Source organism: Cyprinodon variegatus, unplaced genomic scaffold (genome assembly GCF_000732505.1).
Source record: "Cyprinodon variegatus isolate N-32 unplaced genomic scaffold, C_variegatus-1.0 Scaffold141, whole genome shotgun sequence".
NCBI classification, from domain to species: domain Eukaryota; kingdom Metazoa; phylum Chordata; class Actinopteri; order Cyprinodontiformes; family Cyprinodontidae; genus Cyprinodon; species Cyprinodon variegatus.
This window is the reverse complement of record NW_015150594.1, coordinates 100,168-122,299: the sequence shown is the minus strand read 5'-3', so window position 1 is coordinate 122,299 and position 22,132 is coordinate 100,168. Positions and strand designations below refer to the sequence as shown.

General features: G+C 36.8%; 1 protein-coding gene across 1 annotated transcript in view; it reads right to left on the bottom strand.

Moving 5' to 3' along the window:
- Window positions 1-22,132, bottom strand: part of utrn (utrophin) — a 214,009-nt gene that overhangs the window by 92,766 nt on the left and 99,111 nt on the right. Inside the window, exons 53-54 of the mRNA XM_015376772.1 lie at window positions 7,132-7,304; window positions 1,450-1,606 (exon numbers count right to left, since the gene is read on the bottom strand). Of these exons, the coding sequence (XP_015232258.1) occupies window positions 1,450-1,606; window positions 7,132-7,304 (330 nt within the window). The remainder of the gene's footprint in view (window positions 1-1,449; window positions 1,607-7,131; window positions 7,305-22,132) is intronic.

Here is a 22,132-nt window from a genome sequence, read left to right as displayed (position 1 = left end):
TTATTGAGGTCATAATTGTTAGCTTCGTGCATGTGCTACTCATGTTCAATGTGGGAACAGAGGAGATTCTCTCTGTTCTCTGACTGTAGAGAATGGCTGCAGCTGCTGCGTCTGAGTCCCTTTGTTTTGGAGGAGGGAAGAGCTCGCTCACTACCTGGTCACTAGCAGTAAACTCAGAGCAATTTGTGCTCAATGTGTCTTCACCAAAGCCTCCAACAAGACAGGAAAAAGTTGCTGGATTTGTTTCAAGTGGGTTTTTGGGGGAAAAAATAAAATAAAAAATGTCTATATGGGTCTGAAAAGGCTCTAAATAAAGCGACAATATTGTTAGGTTGGAAAAAATGCAAAAGTGGTATCGTTGTAAGTCTAAAAAAAAATTCTGAAAAGTGGAATATTAAAACATAAATTTAATTCTAGTTCCATAGTATAACCATAAAAGATAGAATAAATCGATTACGTTTATAATGAGTTTAAGAGAAAATTGGGAATTTGCTTTAAATATTTAGAACTACCAGATATTGGAAATCAGTCGCAACATTCTGACGCTTCAACTCAGCATGAATTCTTGACTGTGCATTCTGATTTCTCTGCACAGCTTTACAGGAAACTATGACACAGAGAGGTGACGATCTGTACAAAGGCAGCTGCAGTGGCAGCAACTAGAGTAAAACAGTAACTGTACAGTAAGAAATATTTGAAGGAATGTAGTGAAAACTTGGTGCTTAGAATAAATAATACAGTGGAGAACAGCAAGTGGGCAGTGTAGTTATAAAGTTCACAAGGTTACAGGCACTGATAGCTAATACAGATAAAGGATTTAAAACAACTGAAACTATACTTTAGGAATAAAAAAAGGTTAAATATGTTTTATGAACTGCTTGAATTTAGATTCATTAGATGCAAATTTAGGATGTGAATCCTCATCCATTGTGTAACTACAATTCAGGAGGTTTAATGCATTGTAATTACTACCCTGACTGTGCATAAAAGCACGTTTAGGTGACAAGTCATTTCCTGACTTTTCCTTAAATCTACAGTCTCACCAAAGACTGGCGACGGTGTTATATGGTTTTTACCGGTTAAAAGGTGATCTGAGCATTTTAAAGACAGCAAACAAACACTTATAACTTGCCTTGGAGAATTACTAAGGCAACTCATATTGCTTTTCTTTGACATAAGCCAGTTATGACTCACTCAATATTGGGTTTGTCCCAGAGGATGTGTGACCATTAAAAATTTAGAACCAAATAGCTGGAAATAAGAGAAGGGTTTAAATGGATAGAAACGCTGCTTCAGCACAGGTATTCCACAAAGACTCCTAATGGACTGTTAGAGTCAAGACAATGTTACTAGATATGTGTTGCATAGAAAAGAAAACTATATGCAGCTGAGGAGAGACGACACATCCTGCAGTGCAACAGGGATAAAACTGCAGATATGATTACAGACCGTGCAGTGGTTCTGCTGCTGCAGCAAGGTGGGCACATCTCCTCCAACGGGCATCTGCTTGGCCAGCTCCTCGTCCTTCATGCAGATCCATCGCCACAGCTCTTCAAGGAGTCCCAGAAGACGTGACCAGCGCTCAGCACTCGCCTCCAGATGGGCCCTGGTGATCAACATCCCATGATTTAGTTTTTGTGCTTGCTCCGCTTTTATGCTATTCTTGGTATCTGATCCCGTCAGCTGTTGTCAGCAAATAATCTATTTACTGATCCATTTTTGAATTACCTTTTTATATCATTTTATTCAAATCCAGAGAGAAGAAAAAACTATTTAGCCTGCTTGATATTAATGAAATAAATTTGAAATACAGTATATACTGCAAGACTCTACCTGAATCGGTCAAAAAATCAGCAGATGAAAAATCAAGGTAGATTAACAGAACGCATCTGTAATAGATTTATTTGTTGTTGGTGCTATTTTAGAGACGCAGACTTACGTAAGCAAATGAAGAAATCTTTAAATATTCTCTCTAAATATCTGAATATTTACAAAAAGCTATTAAAATCCTGACTTCTAATGATTGAAGACAGGCTTGTGGGTGCATTGAGTGGATATTTCACTGTAGTCATCTTCCAACTGTGTAGGATGGAGCATCGGTGAATGCGTGCTGAAAAGCAATTCTTCTTTTCCTCCTCTCCTTTGGGCATTATGTGTCTGAACACAGTGAGAGGAGAACAACCACTACGACCTGACAAGCTCTCTTTAATTACTAACGTGCTACAATTAAGCCATAAAGGGGATGTATATCATTAAACACACACTGTATCCCTCCTCCTAAGCGTGCAGTAAACCTTTTTTTTTTATTTAGTGTTGCTTGATTTTAATGCAAAATATCCAGTCAGAGTCATGTTTCTGGAATAAGCCCAGTCTAAATGCAGATTGCCCTCCAGCAGTTTTTATTTCTCTCCCTCTAAACTTTCCTCAGCCTCTTTACAATTGAGGCTTTGTTGCTCTACTTCTTTCAACCCACCCCCACTCTTAGCATGGACTTGAACGTCTCCATCTGGCTCCTGTCATCTCCACTTTTACCCTTACTTTATTCACCATCAGCACTTGTGCACATTAATGATCTTTATATATGCCAGGTCTATGACTGGCACTGTATTTCTGTTCTCAGATGTTCAATGCATCACAGTGTTTTGTTTTGTTTTTTCATTCCAAAGCAGGCAAATATAACAATAGCCTGCAGTTTTGTAAAAATAAAAATTATTTTGCTTTTTTTTTTTTCATAAAGCCGAAAGGTTTGAGGATTGTATAAACATATAAACACTCAAGGTTGCTTTTACTACACATAAAATAAAGAGTGGCGTCCTTCATTCAGGTTTTGTGCTTTCTAAGTGTCTTGAATGTTTTGTTGAAACTCTGCTTTTGAATCTTAGAAAAACCATGATTTGTTTTGTTGATATTTCATCCATCCTTGAGCCTCACTGATGTGGGCAGTCACAACAACAACACAAAGCAATCTATTCGGTTTATGTACAATGACTTACAAAAACTGCTCAACGATTTCCATGTTCAGTCATGCTAAAAAAGTAAAATTCAATGCATTTTGGGGGGGGGTTCATTTAACAGACCAACAACAAAACAGCACACAGTTCTAAAGAGAGGAAATTATACATCGTTTTTAACTCTGTAATAAATAAAAACCTGGAAAACCAACCTTCTCCTCCGTCCCTAAACGAAATGTAACGTCAATAACTGCCTTGAGAAATTATCTTTTCAGTAAATAGAAACCTGCCGTCATTTAATTTCAGAATAAAGGCAGATTTTCCGTGAATGTTAGAGAACATTAGTGAACAAACAGTATTGTGAAGACCAGGGGCTTGGTGAATAGTGTCTTTAAAATATGCTAAGAGCATGGCACAATCACAAAGCTACAGAGAAGTCCTCATCCACCTGAAATGGCAGACAAGGAAAAGGCTTAAAGGGTTTGAGAGTTTACATGCAAAACAGAGTTTACACTGTCATAGATGAAGAACGAATGTTAAGAGGGTGAAATAGACGTACAGAAAAGTTCAAACCCCATTGAGACCTCCTTTCTCTGCAAACCTCACAATTCTAAACTTCCACCATAAAACAGGCGAATCCAAACGAAGCCCCGAATTGATGTCAACTAGTCAATTCGTGGTGTGTGTGTGTGTGTGTGCGTGTGTGTGTGTGTGTGTGTGTGTGTGTGTGGGGGGGTTGCGGTGGTGCAGTAACAGACATCCCATTCTCAATTTTGAAATTCCCCCCGGGCATTTTTTTTGGGTATGAAAAGTAGGACATGTCCGGGAAAAAGAGGACGTCTGGTCAGCCTGCCATATTAACAATCTCAATGTTTCAGTGAGTGAGTACTTGTTGCCATGATGCGTCTTTGCTCAGCAGCTTCCCTCATTAAGCGCACAGCTCATCTAAATATTCATGAGCATACCATAAAAGGAAGAAAAACCTGCCATGTCATTCTAGCGCTGTTATCCAGGCTTGCGTTAGGGCTCATACTGTAGAACAGCAAATATGCCATATTCAGCCCAACCAATGTTACACACCCTATTCAGAGACCTTAAAGGGGAACGCCAGTTTTTTTTACATTGGACCCTTGATTTTACGTTATTACATCATGTTATACTCACCCATATGATTTTTGCATCATTTGGAGCTGTTCTAAAGATATTTGGCTAGGTAATATCTAAGTAACGTCTACCTATGGTCAACATATTGAAGGCACAAACTGAACTGTTCATAATTTATGGTTTATGGTACGTCAGCATTCAAAACATGTAGGCGAATCCCCCAGACATCCACGGATGACGTCATACACACTCCACTTTGTTTTAAAAAAATATCAATATAAAAATACAGCTGTGGATGTCTAGGGGAAAGTGATTCGCCTACATGTTATGAATGCTGGCGTAACATAAATTATAAATTATGAACAGTTTAGTTTGTGCCTTCAAGTCGTTGCCCATAGGAAGACGTTACTTGGATATAACCTAACCGAATATCTTCAGAATGGCTCCAAATGGCACAAAACTTATATTGGTGAGTAGAACATGATGTAATAACACAAAATCAAGGGCCCAATGTTAAAAAAAAAAAAAAACGCGTTCCTCTTTAAGGACTAGCACCAAATACCCTATAGAATCATTCTTTGACCCCTTTAAGGTAACAGTAGAAGAGCCATAGGAGGAAGAATTTATTAACCGGACAACTATGCACTACTTTGTGATGTAGCATCTCTGTAACATATAATGAGGTTTATAGTTAAGGAGTATGATTCATTTAGTACGGCAGTGCATGTGCAAATGCATAAAAAAGACTAAGTGGTCTAAATCCAATGGATTGCGTTTTTTGTGCTGCAACAAATCACAATGAGGAATAAAAGTTTATCTCTGCAGAATAATCTTTTGCAGGAAATGGCTAATGATGCTTCTGTCATATTCTATAAAAGCTTAGGATAAGAATAGCCTCATCAGGACTTTTTTCTTTTTTTTTTTGTTAAATAACTTGGGATGCTAGACAACAAGGAACCAAACTCCTAAAAATAAACATTATATATTAGTGTTAATGAGCTTTGCCTGGTCAAAGCCCTCCCAACTAGCAGCCAAGTGTGAATAGAGATGAGTGCAGTTACTCGTTAGCAGCACCTCATTGTGGTTTGCATGTAATGTAATCACAGTAAACAGAAAGGGCAGCACAAGAAATGGCCCCACAGTGCGCTGGAGCACTTTTCAAATTAGACACAGCAGATTCATTAAAATAAACCAAAGGAAATAAGCTTCTCAGAACAGATCTCTTATATCTTTCTCAACATATAAATCAGGTTTCTTTTACCAACAATCCTGCTTTAACAAAATATTTTAACAAATTAAAGCAACACTGTAATTTTTACAACTGGTAACTTTCACCAAAGGAAACTGTCTCTGTGTTTTGGAATCTGATAGGAGGCCTCTTTGGTGCAGCAAACTGAGAAGTCATTAAGGTACTTGAAAAGATAAAACCACATTCACCCCTCTAGATTAGATCCTACATCAGAGAACCAGAGAATGTCTGATCAGGGTAGTGTCATATTTGTTTTTTTGCTAAGCTGTTATTAGCTGTTGTGTTTCAGAGAAGCTCAGACTCCCTCTAGGTCACATGATCCATCCGGACAAATCCATCTGAAGTTACATAGTTAGGTCTTTGAGAAAGGCAGCCAACATAAGGCATTGATGCCAACCAGACCGATTCAGGTGCATAAAGAAAAAATCAAATTGGGAGAATAAATAAGTATGAACCTATATTATTTATAAGTCTTGGTGTAAGCTACCAAAGTAGCAGAAAAATGTTTAAAGACTAACTTTTTATTTATGGGGCAACACCGTTTGCAGCTTATAGAGTTTCTCCTGCTAGTCATGCTAAAACTCTCCATTTAACAGATTCTTTAGGTTTTATGGTTCCAATGATTCTAAAAGTGGATATATTTACACGTGCCCTCAGATTTCTTTGTATTTATAACAAAATATACCCCCAATATTCACCTTTCATGTTAAAAAACAGTTCAACACAGCCAATGTGTTAACATTACAGTTACTGGCCTTTTGCTTCCAAAACTGTTAACGCAAAAATTTCCCATTCATATGCGAAATTATATTCTAGCTGCTTTTTTTGTTTTGTTTTGGGTTTTTTTTTGCCAGGCTTCTCCCCTGGGGATCATACAAAGTCCTGGAAATAGATTGCATTGAATTCATCTTCTCTATCAGATGTTTATATGATGCATCTCCGGCTGTAGCTGCATTCCTTACAGTAGCAGCTGTAAGACTGTTCCAGGCGACACTGTCAGATGATCAACCTGTCTCAAAGTGCGACTTAAGGCTGCTGATTTAGAGCCATGACCAAAGATTCCTCCAAGATTTTTCTGCAACCCCCGTGATTCGCCTGCGACAGCAGAATATACCATAAACTGAAACAGTGTAACAATGAAGAAGAAAGAAATAAAATAAAAACTGCACTCTGACATTTAATACTGTAGAAATAACAGCTTTGTGGGAGTTTTTTGGAGTAATACCACATATAAAACATTCTTTGAATGCATACTTGGATACCTTTTTTTTGTATATGTTACATAATCTCTCTTATTTATATATTTGTTTTGTTTAAGTCAGGGCAGATCACAACTTTCTTGGCTTGATCAACCACCAGTCAGTAGAAATCTGAATTTGGATTCAAATTAAATGCTATCAACAACATAAACTAAAAGGCTTCAAAAAACTTGTAACTACTTTTAACTACTTCATTTGTCCTTTTTCTCTTTAACAGGCACATTTGAAAGACTTCTATTGTTAACTAACCCTGTTTACCAGTATATTTGCTCAGTGGTTACCAAGCAAAACATCACACAACATATCAGAGAAATTCTTTGAGGGAAACTATTTGGCTGTCAGCATACTCCATGTGCTTTCTGCCTTATTTGGTTACATAACTCACATTTTACCTAATTTTGTTGTTGGCAAGATTCAAATTTCTGCTGAACAATGAATCCCAGTCAGATAGCTCCATGTTTTTGCCTCTGTGAAACCTGCTAAAGGCTTCTTGCTGCACAGGCCTCTCAGTGAGGACTTTGCATGTTCTTCTATTATCTTAATGATGTCTGGACACGGTTCTAATTACCGGATGTTGGCAGATTTGGCCTTGAGGTCACTCCAGCGTTGGTTCATGTCATCCAGTCTATGTTGGAGGAACACGGCTTCATCCGAGTTGCCCAGAGCTTTAACCATCTTGGATTTGTTCCCGTCGACACTCTTGTAGATGTCATTGTGGGCGTCAATCTCTGCCTGGATGTCCTACAAAATACAGAAAATAAAGGATTTTCTCAATTTAAAAAAAAACAAGGACTATTACGGACAGCAAATGTGCTACCTTACTTTCCTTACAGTTAAAGCTAATAGAAGCGGATTATCATGAACTGATAAGTATGGAGTAATTTTATGAGACACTGCACACATATTAACAAGGGAGAAAGTTTCAATTTTCATGGGTACTCCACATGGGATTACGACTTAAAGGGGTTTAGCTTTTACACTTTTTATTAAATTGGAGGTTCGACTCAAACCAGATGCCGCATATTTTATTTTTATGGTTTCATAAAGATGAAAACAGTTTTGCAAACAACTGCTCTATGCTCATTTAGAGAGTGGCTACAGGTCAGATTGTCATGTTAGATCCTGTGCATCTGCAACAGACGATCACCACGAACAGTTAGCTGAACACAGCAGGCCTTTAACACAACCAGTACGCAGAGTGTTTGTGTGAGAATATAGACCCACAAGGGAAGCTGACGAAAGCAGAGGATTCTGTCAAACGTTTTATTTTTAGATGTGTAAAACTGTTCCATTTTCTTTTTTCTCTCCTGGCCCTCTCAGCTGGGACTCCATTCTGCTCAGCTCATTTCAAGAAAAGATAAAGACCCCAAATACAGTATGGATGGGAGTTTAAATCGCCTGGAACCACTGAGGCAGATCTGCAACTGGTAGAAAATGAGTATAGATACAAAAAGCAGAAGTAAGACATATAGTCTTGGTACATTGCAGAACTTAATATGACATAATGATGGACACAGAGGAAATTTGGCCATCTTTAGCAGATCTTTACACTTCATTAGCAATAACCTTTCACTTATGAAAGATTAACATAAAAAACTCATTTTCAGATAAAGTAAGGAGTGAAACATTTTATCCTGAATCCTAACATCAACAGGCAGTGTAAGTTTGCATTTCCTCACCAATTGCTGTTACTAACCATTTCATTATAGCATAAAGTGAATGGGATTGATCACTTTGTGTAATTTCAGATAAAGGCTCAGAGGCACACCCTGAAGTGAAGTCAAAGCTGATGGCAGTCACATCAGACTCCCCCTGTTTTACACCCCCTAATTGTTACACCATAACTAAATGTCTAAAAGCATGGTTGAAATACAAAAATACAAATACAAATAGTCAAGGAAGTAAATTTACCAGACTTTACTAGAGAGACGTCAAATATTCACAACATTACGGTAGGGCTGAAACAATTAATCAGGTTAATCGTGAATAATCGATTATTGAAATAATCCTCAACTAATTGAGTAAGTGAGTAATCATTAAATAGAATATCGAGACTCTAAAACATGCATTTAGCTGATAGAGCAACCCACTTAGAGCAGCAATTATACCAAAATTGGGGGAAAAAAAGAAAAATCTTTCATTTTGCATTTAGGATAAAAAAAACATTTTCATCTGTCAATATGTTCAACTGAGAACTTGTCAAGTGGAAAAGTTCTAGTTTTACCTGGTTCATTTTGTAAAAGGTATTTTTTTAAGGAACCTTTGGCTATCCAATTATTAACCTTTTAATTTGAAAACTAATCGAAAGATTAGTTGATTAGCTAATTAATCATTAGTTGCAGCCCTACATTACAGTAAAATCTGAGGTTTCAACCTTAGTTCCTCATAAAACATGGTTAAAAATGTAAAAAATTAAATCCATTAGAGGTATCAAACAAGAAGAATAACGGAAGGATTCATAAAATACATTTTCTGGAGTAAAGCAAAAGTCCAGCTCTGTCCTGCATTCTCTTAATTAACTGATTATCAATAGACATCTAATTGAGGCCATGCAAATCCCACTACAGTGATCTGCAAGGATAATAATCTATAAACGTGAATGCTTCTTAAAGGTCAGAGAAAAAGAACTGAGACGGAGTGAAGATGCAGAAACAAAGGCCTTTAGAAAGAGAGATGGAAAGCTAGGTGGACAGAGTTAAAGTAAGAGGCAGAAAAACACCCTGAAACTAAGCCAACTGGCTACGTTTCAAGTCATTACCCAAGTGCTTCCCTTTCCTTTTTCCTTTGCACTTCAGTTTCCACATAAAAAATATGACTATTCACACACAAACACACAGATGATTCAGACCCAGGACAGAACGCAGACTGTGAGGGCATACAGAGGCAAACATATTAATTTACAAAGCAGCCTTTAAATTTCATTTCTCCCGGTGAATGACTGCTATGAGCCCATGGTTTATGTGTGTCAATGTGCTTCCTGAGGGACTTGGAATATAGTGACAAATCATTTTCTATTCACACACATACACAAAAAAAAAAAACATCTATGTCTGACAGGTCATCATGTCAGAAACTGGCCTCTGTTTAGAACCATATGAACGTCATCAATGACCTACTGACTAACATGTTGGGTTTTTAAATCTAAATAGTTAAAGATCAACACACACGTAACTAAGTGTATGTCTTGATTTAAGTGTTACAGGTTTGAGGCAGTAGTCATATTAATCTGGTATGTTTTTTTTTTTTTTTTTGCATCCTGATTGTAAATGCAAGTTACAATAAAAAAAATGTAATGAAAAATCCATAAAAGAGGTTTAAGACAAAAATCATTTGAGAGATTTGCACAATTTTGCTCACTTGTGAAAAGAGCAGTATGTTGACATAATGAATGCACCAGCATACTTGAAATTTGAAGGTCAATCTGTCCTTGGTTTGGTTATTTAATTACGTCTAATGTTTTTGACTTTAAAGGTGCACCAATAACACCAGTTTCGGTAAAATGCACTGTTCCAGGATGGTAAGAAAGAAGCGGTATGGAAAGTTTTCAAATAGAAAAGTTATCATTTTATGTTCAAAGTTATTATAAGATTATTTTATCCTAGTTTCAGTTAAAAAAAGAGGTTTTAATAATTTCACTAAGTCATATTAATTACCACCAACACCCAAAATTCTCTATGAATTATTAAATCTTTTTAACTAACAGTAGTTTAAAGCCATTATAAAATTAGTATTTTAAATCAAAGCTTCCTCTGGGAGGAAGCTACGTGTCAAGCTTGTTCATTTGCCACAGCCATAAAAGGCTTATTTATATATATTGGCTCTGCTGCCACGTATGAACAGAGACTAAGCTAAAATTTCAAAAGAAAACTAATAATGACAATACTGATAAAAGTTTTTTTGCAGCATCTACAAGGCTGCTGCATGCAGAGAACTACACATATAGTTCCCTTCTGCTTGTAATGAGGATGCAAATATCTTCAAAACCTTTCTTGTCACCGTAAAGCTCAAATAGAGCTACATCTACAGTAGAACTTGGTCCCTTTGATGGCTGAAGACAACATTTCTGTTTTTCCAAGGATTCCTGTGATTATTTCAAATTTGCTGCAGTAACAACACCTTTTTTTATGTGGTATCTAAATGTGGATCTTATTGACGTGGCTACTTTTAAAATGCCAACAGTACCTACATAGTAATACCTAACCTATTACTGTAATCATTGAAACCACTCATTGTAAAGCTATTTTTTTCTGCTAAAGAAAGAAAATAAAAAAGAAAAATGCTAATAGATTTGCATGCCTATAAGAGGACATTTTATAGAGGTGCTGGACATTCTCCTACCCTTCAAGATCTCATAATTATAACCTAATCCAGATTTTAAGCACATCTGCAGATATGAGGAATCAAATGGCTAATTGTTCAACACAATTAGGGTGTGATTTTTATTTTTATTTTTTTTTATAAAACCTTAAATACTTAAAGTGAACCAAAAGATATATGTAGGGGGTCATAGTTGTGATGATTTAATCACAAAAACATAAAAGTATCACTTTTTTTAAATACATATTAAAGTTCATTGAAGCTGTTTTTTAGAAGCAATTCATGAGCACTAAAATAAAGCAGGTTTAGTTTTGGAAAAGAATGGCCAACTTTCACCAGCAAGGTCCTGTAATAACAGCTGGAGCATTATTAAAATTACTTTGTGAGATAAAAATAAAGAAAACTGTTAATAGTGATGTATATTAAGTTCTGCATTAGCAAAAGCCCAAGCACAAAAAAGGAAATATTTATTTATACCTGTTCAAAGTTTTTGAGCAGTTCATGCAAACTGAAGTTTAAGCCAATCATCTTGAGAGTTTTCTGTGGCTCCTCCCACTTCCGTTACCCTCTACATCCTCTCAATCCAAGTGGTCATAGATTAAATACCCAAGAGAGCTTGGTTGGTCCTCCAGTGGTTATTGCCAAAATATAATCCTCCAAGATCCGAAATGAGATCATCAGTAATTCCCAGATCTGAACTACTTTGGATTTCACAAAAAATCCACTCTGCGTTTATAAAAGGTTTTGGCATAAAAGGGTCCAACTCCGGTCGCAGTCCAAAAAAAGGAAGTTTACACATGTGGCAGCACCTCTGTATATGTGCTCGCCCAATCCCTCCCCATGGCCGTAGCAGCATCCTCCTCTCTCGGGCATGTAGCTCAGTTGAGAGGGTTAGAGTTGTTCTGCAGCCATGCTGGAGTTTGGACTTCAAGCAGACTTCTGCCACTGGAGGTTTAATAAAGTTACAGCTGGAGGCTGGCACTTGACTCCTCTGGCCACGAATGAAGTGCTGAAAGTGTAGAAGAAAATCCCAGCAATCTCGGGTGGTGGTCCGCAGGGCGGAGATAACAGCTTGTCTTTTGAGGAACAAGCCGACTGCTGAGAACCTGCAAGTTTTTCAGGTTTGGCGATTCTCCTTCCACCCCTGATGCTACCCTGCCTTCTTTTTACTTCTGGGCATGAAGGAAGGCATTTACACCATGTCCTGCAGTCCAATCCAAGCCAGGGTCGAGGCAGTTGTTCTCAATTACTATGATAAAAGCACCGTATTCCTGCCAGCTATGCAACCCCTGGCACTACACGGGGAGAGCTGTTTGTACCAAGAAACAGAGTCTGCTACTTCCCTCCCCTCACTGCAGGTAATGAATGCTCAAACAGCTACTTCAGCGTCTCCCTCGCTAGCTGCCCGTCAGGTCTCCAGCTTCAGTCTGGTCTCGCTCCATCACACCCTCCTAATCACTACCATGACTGGGCCACTTAGTCAAAGAATGCCTTCTTTTTGTTGGAGACACATGTTCGCAGTGAGCTGCCTCAAGGCTCGCCGTCCCAATCCGGTACAAGGACTTTTAGACCCTCTAGCCTCCAAGATCTGATTATTATCTCAATGAATATGAAAAAGTAAAAATAGAAGCAGTTAAGTTATCCTTTCATTTCTCTGGGATCAGGAAACTTCCGGAGAATCCATCTTATTCAGGGTCACATAAACTTTTAAGTAGGTATCCCAAATCCTCTCTACCCCTCTGTGGCTCTTGATCATGCTGGCTAATAGCCTCAGTCTATCATACAGCTGTTTATTATTTTAATCAGTATCCTCCCTTTCCCCTCCTCTCTCTGCCCCTCTCTCTCCCCTAAACCAGTTCAACACACGGCTCACACCCACTTCCTGAGGCCTAGACGGGCAGAGAGCATGGCTTAAGTGGAAGAATTTCAAAGAATAAAGCAAGTCAAGGTAAAATAATCAGAAACCATTCAGTGTGGGGGGAAAAGCCCGAAATGGCCAAAGAGTGAAGCAGAGGACTGCAAAGGAAGGGAAAACTCCGAAGAGGGAAAGGTAAAGGTTTTGAAAAAGAAAGGCTGAGGAATATGATTTGAAATATTTTACCTTCTGAAGTGAGACGTAATGACAACATGTGGGAAAGAAAAAGGAATAAAGGAAAAACTGATGCTGTTTGCCCTTGAGTTTTAGAATACAGCCGCTTACATACAAAATTAGAGGCAGGAGGTACAACTATGTGCCCATTTTACAATCTGTGTTTCATGTAAAGCTTTGGCCTTCCTATTCAAATGAACTAAAATTAAACTATTCAACAGGTACATTTCTGAACTTCCTGTCATGTCAACTATTTTTGGAGCAGAGGTGAATTGGATGTAAAACAAGATTTCAGCAAGAAGAAAGTTGAAATTTCAAACATCCAAATCTTGCATCTTTTATAAGAGGTTAAAACGAGGTTAAAAAGAATACAACAAAGAAACAGTACTTAGATGCAGATTTTAGATTATTTGCATCAAGTTTTGCTCTCTTGCTTTTCACAGATAGAGCATGCTGTAAAAACGGAAGTTTCCTTTTACAGGTCATATATAATGCTCTCCTTGTCTGTTGCCTCCCATTTCATCATGTCACCCTATCACATAACTTCTGAAGGCTGAACAAAGTCTAAGACCTAAAAGCCAATTTTCAGAACCTAAACATTTGCACACACAAAAAAGCTACTAGAAGATCCACTTTGTCACAACTGCGTCACATTTGTTTACAGTGTGGACACAGAGCAGTTAAGTTAGGCGCTTCCTTAAGTGGGCACTTTGACATAGAAACTCAAGTTGTTTTCACAGGAAAGGAAGGGTCTTCACTCAAAAAAAAGAACTAATTAGGATTAATCAGAGATGCAAGAATCAAGTTAATTACCACTTAAAGCATGATAGTGATAATGAATTTGCATTTTAACATATCAAAAAGCTCTAAGAAGTTGCTTTTAAAGGATATAGGCCTTAAAACATCTTCCTACATATATATGCTTGCAGTGATTTTTTTTTTACATGTACCTGCTATGCTTTTAGTTTTTTAGTTTTTGTTCTAGTTTTGGGGGCAAAAAAAAAAAAAGAGTAAAAGTTGATATATGGGTCTGAAAAGGTGCTACATATAGCGACAATGTTGTTAGTTTGAAAAAAAAAGGCAAAAGTGGCATTGCTGTTTATTCTAGTGCCATAGTATAATAATAAAAGTTTGGGAGACTTTTAACACGTTAAAAAGAATAAATCTAATACAAAACAGGGCATTAATATATATATATAAATAAATAAAACAACTTGCCTTAAGTGCTAAACTAAAAGCACCAAAATCTCTTTAACAGAATAGACCTGTGTGCAGGAATGAACTTGAGCAGGGGCCTGTTGCAGCATTTTGATCAGCAGGAAACATTTTGTGTGCATCAAAGACATTCGACAGATGGTTGTGAAGAGATGGAACAGAAACACCAGAACATAACTCTGCATATTCATAAGGTGGACACTTTGAAGTGTGCTTAGCGAATTAAAAATGTTTACACACTCAAGGCTCATTAATAACATTTTTTGAAGTATGCCGACCAATTCTGTTTGAAACATTTTTTTTTTACTGCAGGACATAAAACCAGCTGTTCCGAATTGACACATTTGACAAGCGCTACTATATCAAAAAGTAAAGGAAGACGCAATGACGGAAAGAAAAAAACATGATGAAACATGCTTCAGAATTTCCTTTCCAAGGATTAAAAAAGAAGAACTAAAATACAGTACACAAAACTAATTAATACATGCAGCCCAGGGCAAGGTATCTGAGGGTTAATGCTGGGCAGTTTTATTAAGCTAAGAGGATTACACCATTACAAGGGCACTACTTTTAACTCCTTAAGCAAAAAATGTGCAGATCTGGAGAAAAATAGTTGACTTAATGACCAGGGAGAAAGTGAGAAGCAACATTGTACAAAAAAAAAAGAAATTCTAAATAAATTACCGAGGTTAAATTCTAGAGGAATAGTTGCTTGTTTGGCGTGTTTGAGAAGAAATCAAACGCTTAATAGTAAGAGAAAGAAACAACCTTAATTAAATAAATAGGGTGCAAATTTAAAATCAGATTTTCTCTTGTTTAATAATGTATGAGTCAGGTTATGGTTTCATACATATATTACAGGGATGTCTAACTTAATCACAGAAGAGGTAAAAGATTGAAAAATCTCACAGGCCAAACAAGGTAAGGATTTATCCTTTACCTTAAGATTCCCTCTAAATAAAACTAAATGGTAAGAAATTTAGTTTAGAAGAAAATGAAATATAGAAATTTGCAAAATGTTTAATTTCCCCAACCCTTTATGCTCCTTGCCTGATGTTGCCTAAATGTGGGAATTAATTTCTGGAAGTCCACATCATTTAAGTGGCCGTCTATTTGATCTTGTCCTAATCTTCGAGCCTAACAGTTAAGGCCAGAAAACACTGTTTGCGTCCGACTCTGCAAGCTCAATTGCAATTGCCCGCATAGAGACTGCAGCATATTCGCAGGGGAGTCGGTTAGCATTAATGCGTGGTTGATTGGGGTTTAAAGAAGATTGCCTGTTCACTTTTATCTGTTTTCTTTACTCTTTGAGTTCCTGCTTAAAGTGCTCTGCTTATTGCCATCTTGTATTCATAGTGAATTTCCACAACAGCCTCTCTATATACATGTTGTGCATTTTTGGAGGAACCAATATTGGGACTAACCTGGCTGGTTTACCTTTCAATTCAGAGATTTAAATTTACATTTTCTACAAAGTTGATGTGTTGCATTTGGTCACCATGTCTCTCTTCCTGTCAGACTAATGAAATTCTCGTCAAACTGCTGACTAGGCCCAACCAGAATGGACCACATGTCTGCCTTGGTCGGAGCTAAGCAAGCATGGCTGCAGAGATCCTCCGTAGTCTGACCAGCCCTGTGCGTTTTAATGAGATCCTATTTCCATGACTTCATACGATCTGATTTATGTTAGTGTCTGGTGTGTTCTGATTTTCACTTGCACAGGTATGTTTTAACATGTTTGCAGAGTGCTGAGCAATTTGTAGGGAGTGCTGGGAAGCAGTCTAAACCAGGGGTCTTCAACGTTTTCCAGGCCAAGGACCCCCAAACTGATGTCTAGATGGAGCAGGGACCCCCTTATTATATATATTGTATTCAATTGTGTTATATCAAACTGGTCCTATATGTAACGAAAGTAATTTCTCCGTGGGATTATTAAAGTATTTCTGATTCCGATTCCTGGTTGGGTCAGGTGTTGTGAATGAATCGGTTCCCAGCTTGAAAGAGCTCCTGCACTGCAAAAACATTCTACAAATGAGTAAAAATGTTTCGAAATAAGTGTATTCACCCTTAATTTAAGCCGGAAAATAAAATGATCTGCAAATGGAATGAGCATTTTTACCCTTGAAATAAGATAATTAGATATTATGCCCTTGAAATAAGAGACTTCAGTTGTTTTTCTTATTTTAAATGTTAATGGTCTTATTCAATTGCCAAAGTGTCTGCTCAATTTAAGAAGAAATCCACTTATTTTGTTATTTTTTTTAAGTTAGATTAACAGTTTTTGCAGTGTGTGTGTCGCTGAATGTGTGCATAGATGACTGAAAGACATCTCCTGCCTCCATTTATCTGTTTACTACAGTGTGTTGAATTCATGTTAATGTGTATCTAAAAACATTTCGATGAGTGGAAAAAATTGCAGGGGGAAATAAAAAAAAAAAAAGTCTAATCAACCAAAATTTTCGCGACCCCCATGCAGAACCTCCGCGGACCCCCTAGGGGTCGCGGACCCCCTGTTGAAGACCTCCGGTCTAAACAAACAGAGTAAAATTATGCAGAGCTCAGAGTAAAATCTGTCTATTCAATGTAATTCACAACTACTTGATTGATCCAAGAAGGAAATTAAAAGTTGCAGTAACTCTTAGGACTCGTTTCTATGAGTTGTTGTATATGTTGATAGCTGTAGGCTGGAAGGGTCTTCTAGAGCAATCTTACTTGCACCAGATCTGGAGAAGCTTTTGACTGAAGACACTGTTTAACAATCTTAAGGATGCTCACTGTTGTCCATAATGTTTGTCATTTTATGAAGCATTTGACTTTGTGAAATAATCTCCAGAGGATCAAGAGGGCTTTTTTTTATCAGCTTGTTGACCTTCTTTACGCCATTTGCTCTGATGCTGTATGATAAGATCAATCTAAATTTTCTTCACCGCATCAAATTTTAATGAACTGGAAAACAGTTCTTGATGATACTTTGCATTAAATCATCAGTGGCATATGTTGTGTAAATTCATGCAGCATGTTTATTTTTTAAGCAGAAAAGAGGACTTGAAAAAGACCAACACTGCCTTGGTTGCTCTATACCCTATCACCCATTATCACCCATCAATAGTACACATCTCAAAGGCTGGGTAACACTGGATCAGGCGCTGCATGTGAAAACTATGTTTAACCTGTCAGACTAATATAAAAAACTTATTGTTTGTTGTTTTTTCATTTTTTTTTTTGAAAAGCACAAATATAATCTGTTAACATTGAAAACAATACTAAAGATTTAGCTTTTCTTTAACGCAATAACTACCAAATAAAATCACTGTTGAGTCTTGTGCATCAACTCTGGTGAAACTTTAGTTCATTCTCTTAACTTCCTCAAGATTTTACCACTGATCTTTTCCCTTCTAGTTATTGTCCATAGTTTTTACTAGCTTAGCTCAGTGAGTCATAGAGTTGACTATTTGAACATTCTGATGTCAAATTATTTGTGTGATTCAGGTCGTTTTATGATAATCTTTGTATAACAAGTAGATTTAGTCAAAGTCTATAAATGTTTTATAAATATAATTGCTAGTACAACTTGTAATTAATTTTATAGTTATATTAAAGTCACTCTTGCCTACATGCACCAAAAACAGGCCTGTTAACCCGAAAACTATTAGCCGCAGATTCATTGATAAGCCCTGTTAGACATGGATACATCAGCCGGCTGATATTTTGTTTTGTTTTTAGCTTTTTAATCGGCCTATACTTGTATGCACTGACTGATTTATAAGTGGATTCAGTAGCCATGCCTTGAGGTCATGTTAATTTTTTTTTTTTTTGGAATGATAATTGAATACTAAATCAATGTAAGAACTATGGCAGAAACTTTAAAAAGAACATTATAATGAAATAACTGCTTTGAAAGGATCTGGTTTTATGCATTAGAACACATAAAGCCTTCAAATCACAAAGATCTGATTTTGCTCCAGTATGGGGCCTTTCATACAGGAAGGTTGCCTGGAGCTTTAAAAAGTATTTCGAGCAGCAAGGATGGCAAATAAAAGGAGGTAGATAAATTCGGTAAATGCAACAGATTGGCCAAAATGACGCAGCTCATGTTCTCTCCGTTTTCTCAGAAGCAGGTTATGCCTCATTCAGCAAAAAAGGATGAGATGGAGCAAAAGCAAATTGTTTTTCGTCTTAATGATGCCGAGTTGATAAATTGAACAAATTGTTTCCACATGAGACTAATACAACTTTGGAGCACAAAAACAGTGGATGTTTGTAAGAATGAAAAAGACTGATGCAAGATGTAAAAGTAAAGCACAACACAAAAGGTTAACCTACATTCAATTTACAGTTGACCTTCCCTGATATGACAGAGCTGCTGTTAAAGAAAAAAAATAAGAACAAAAAATTGGAATATAACGTCGCACAGATCCCCAATAATTCATTCCTGAGATTCAATAACAAAAGACAGTCCATATGTTTGCAGTCGAGGAATACCTGGAGTCTTTGCAGACTCCTAAAGAGGAAAGTAGAAATTGATTACAAGCCTCCGTGTGTGGTTGTTCTGCAAACATCTATTGATTTTTGGGAAGCTTTTGAGTTTCTAGACGAGGCTGTTGGAAGATGACCTTAAGATGGAGGCAGAGTTTACAAGATAAACAAAATGGCTTTCAGGTAGTGCGTGCTTGTTCTTCAGGTTAATAGCAACATATCCACGTTACTTCACCAACAAGCACTTCTTATCTACTTAACACAACGCAAACCACACAATTAACAGTCACAGAAAAGGAAAACGTTAATGCATGACCATTTACACATGTGATGAAGCAGAAAGTACAACTGCATTTGCATGAGGAGGGACAATTTATCGCAATTGCAATATCCATGTCATATAAAAAAAATACTTTTAAAAAGAACTCAGTTTTTGGTCCGTTACATTTAACACTAAAGAAACGTCATTTCTCACTCCAATCCTTTACATGACACCTAATGTGGATCTGCTGCAATGCATGCAAGCTAGAATAAGCAGTTTCTTGCAGCTGTAAAATCTAAAAAAAAAAAGGATTCTGGGCAAGAAAGTCTTTAAAAAGAACACAAAGTTCTGAAGGATATTGTCCAAGATGTGTTTATTATTAATATAAAACCATCATACATATTAAACACTTCCAAATATTTAATTGGGTAGATTATTAAAGCTTTTTTTTCCCCCCACTCTTCTCTTAGGGTAACACAAATACCTTAAGCTGTATAAAATAATGCGACAACTGGCTTCGTCAACTTGATTATAAAAATATGAGTGTTCAGGTGCCTGTCTCTGATTGGTTCCTGGAAGAAGACAGAGATGTCCAATTAGTGGCCTTCCGGAGGTGACTTCCAGCCAACCGTCCTCGTCTCATCTCAACTGGCCACACTGTTTGTCTGTCAACACCATGTAAAGTTTGTAGGAGTGAGCTGCCGTTTATGTTTGCTTACTTTTCTCATGTTTTTCTTAATTAGGGAGGTATTATTTTGTCATTTGTTTTTCATTTAATATTCAAATAGTTTCCTTTTGCTTGTTGTTTTCGCTATTATAGCTCACTTTGAAGCCATATGCTCCATTTGTAACATATGAATCAAAAATACACCTTTCTAAAATAAATAACATTAGAAAATATTCAACTTCTTGTGTGTTGGCTGCTTCAGATCTGAAGAGGTAGATTTCTTTTTGCTATGATCTGGCCACCACTAGAGGGATTGTAACAATAAGAAGAAAGTATTTCATTTATAATTTAAGCAAAAGGTAAGATAATTTTGGGGGGGTCTGGCACCTTCTGTAGCATGGCACTGACATGTTAAACCATTGGGAACTGTTATAGACATTTCTAATGATATGAATGAGTGACTATTAGACCACTTTGACATCTGTACGTGGCCCATGTCTAACTATGTATGGGGTTTTTGTTGGGTTTTTTTCCTTAATCATTTGCACAAATGGCTGGATGTTATTCACAGAGTAAAGAATAAAACGAAAGGAGTTAATCCAAGTTCTAATTTTTTATATTTCTAGAATCAGAGGATCATTTAACATTTGAAAGTAAAGCTGTTGAAGAAAAAATTACTGTAATTGAGTTTAAAAGCCGTCGAATTGATGATATGACTGAATTGTAAAGCAGTTGCCAGCTGAGACGTTTCACTGTTATCACCAAACTTCAAAGCCACTTTGATTTGTAGATGTTGTTAAATCTTTTCTCCAAACCACACAATTTTAACACCCTTTCTCAAATATGATCCTCTTCTTAAAGTGTTTAATCAATTAGTTACAGATAGCTGTAGTGGTGCTATGTGTTCACTCACAGTTTAACTCTCAAATACTGAGATAAGGTGATTAAATAAACGACTTATGTGATTCTTGTTAATTTAATGCAGGTTAATTGCATGAAAAAAGAACAAGGAGAACCAATAATGCTACAAATGCAGGTATGTTTAGAATAAGTATTATGTATCCAAGACTATAATAAATTATGATATTTATATTAAAATGATTGAATTAGTAAAAAGCATCAAGGCCAAAAAATAAGCACAAGTTAATGTAATAGGATTGTAGGAAAAAGGTGCAAATAGAAACTAACAAAACTGTACATGTGGGCCTTGGTCAGAAGAAATAAAAGGCATAAAACTCTTCCAGTCATCATATTTTACCGACTCATATTTTATTCTATACAGAACTGGATAATAACTAGTGCTTATGAATATTAATATTAGGTTGATTTAACAAGCTTATATAGTGTTTATTAATTCCCCCTTCCCTTTTACATCTGGTTCAAACATCCTTATTTTCCTTGAATATTAAGCTATGGAAAACCAAAAGCAGCACTAAGACGGACAAAGCGTTGACCTTCAAATCCTCTGACACGGTGAACTCTCATAAGCTGGCCGTCTCTTCACATTTTGTTTACAGTTAGCTTTTACAGAAGTGTGAGGCATGCTGTTAAGCTCTGCTGTGACATTTACTTCAGCTCTCTGACTGAAACAATTTATTCAGGGATCACAACGTTCAGCGGAGGGAAAGACTTTCTGAACTGCAGTGGCCCTGCTGCTAGCAGTCCCGCTCTGAGAGCGCTCAGCCGAAATAATCTTGACAGCTCGCCCCTAAATAACTTTTCCATTGATCTTACAGGGGCTCCAACAGCGATATCAAGATGATAACTGTGAATCAGAGAGTAATTACAGTCACAAATCTTTACATGATAGGCTTCTTGTTGATTGAATTCTGCTTGAATCTGTAACCAAAATGCATATTCTGCTCTTTCCTGCGTCATAATTCATCAAATGAGAATCTGTTTTCAATCTAATCTTCCCACAACACTAAAAATGAGGGGAAAAGCATTGCATTTTTCCATTTATCAAAAGTCCCAGCTTACACGGCTACACTCTACAAACAGTTCCTTTCCAGTCCCCAGTGGGCAGGCTGCTGGGTGGGACAACAGCGCTTCAGTTCAGAGCAAAGATAAGACCCAAAAAACACAAACCCACCCATATTCTCCCGCCAAATAACTCCGACTTTCCTGCAGGACAAAATAAGATAAAAGCTTAGGACCAAAAGCTTTTATTTATTTAGAAAATTCATCAAAAATATATAAAATACAAATTGGTGTACATATGTGAAATAAGTGTGAAATAAATGTATAATTAGAGCCGAAATGTCTTCACAGATAAGAAACTCCCACAACACAGTTAACGCACCAGATTAACCAAAACCAAATCTCTGATAAGTTTATCTCTGCAGAAACACAGAACTAATTGATGCAGCGGTTTTAGAAGATAGGTTTGAGATAAGGGAAATAAAAACTGTGTATAGTAGGAAATGCATCCATCAACATATCATTTTCCAAAGTTATCAAGAGAAAAAAGCTTTTATATTTTGTATACAGCAACATCCTCCAACTACAGTCAAAGTTGGTCATATTATTTTACACAAAGTCAA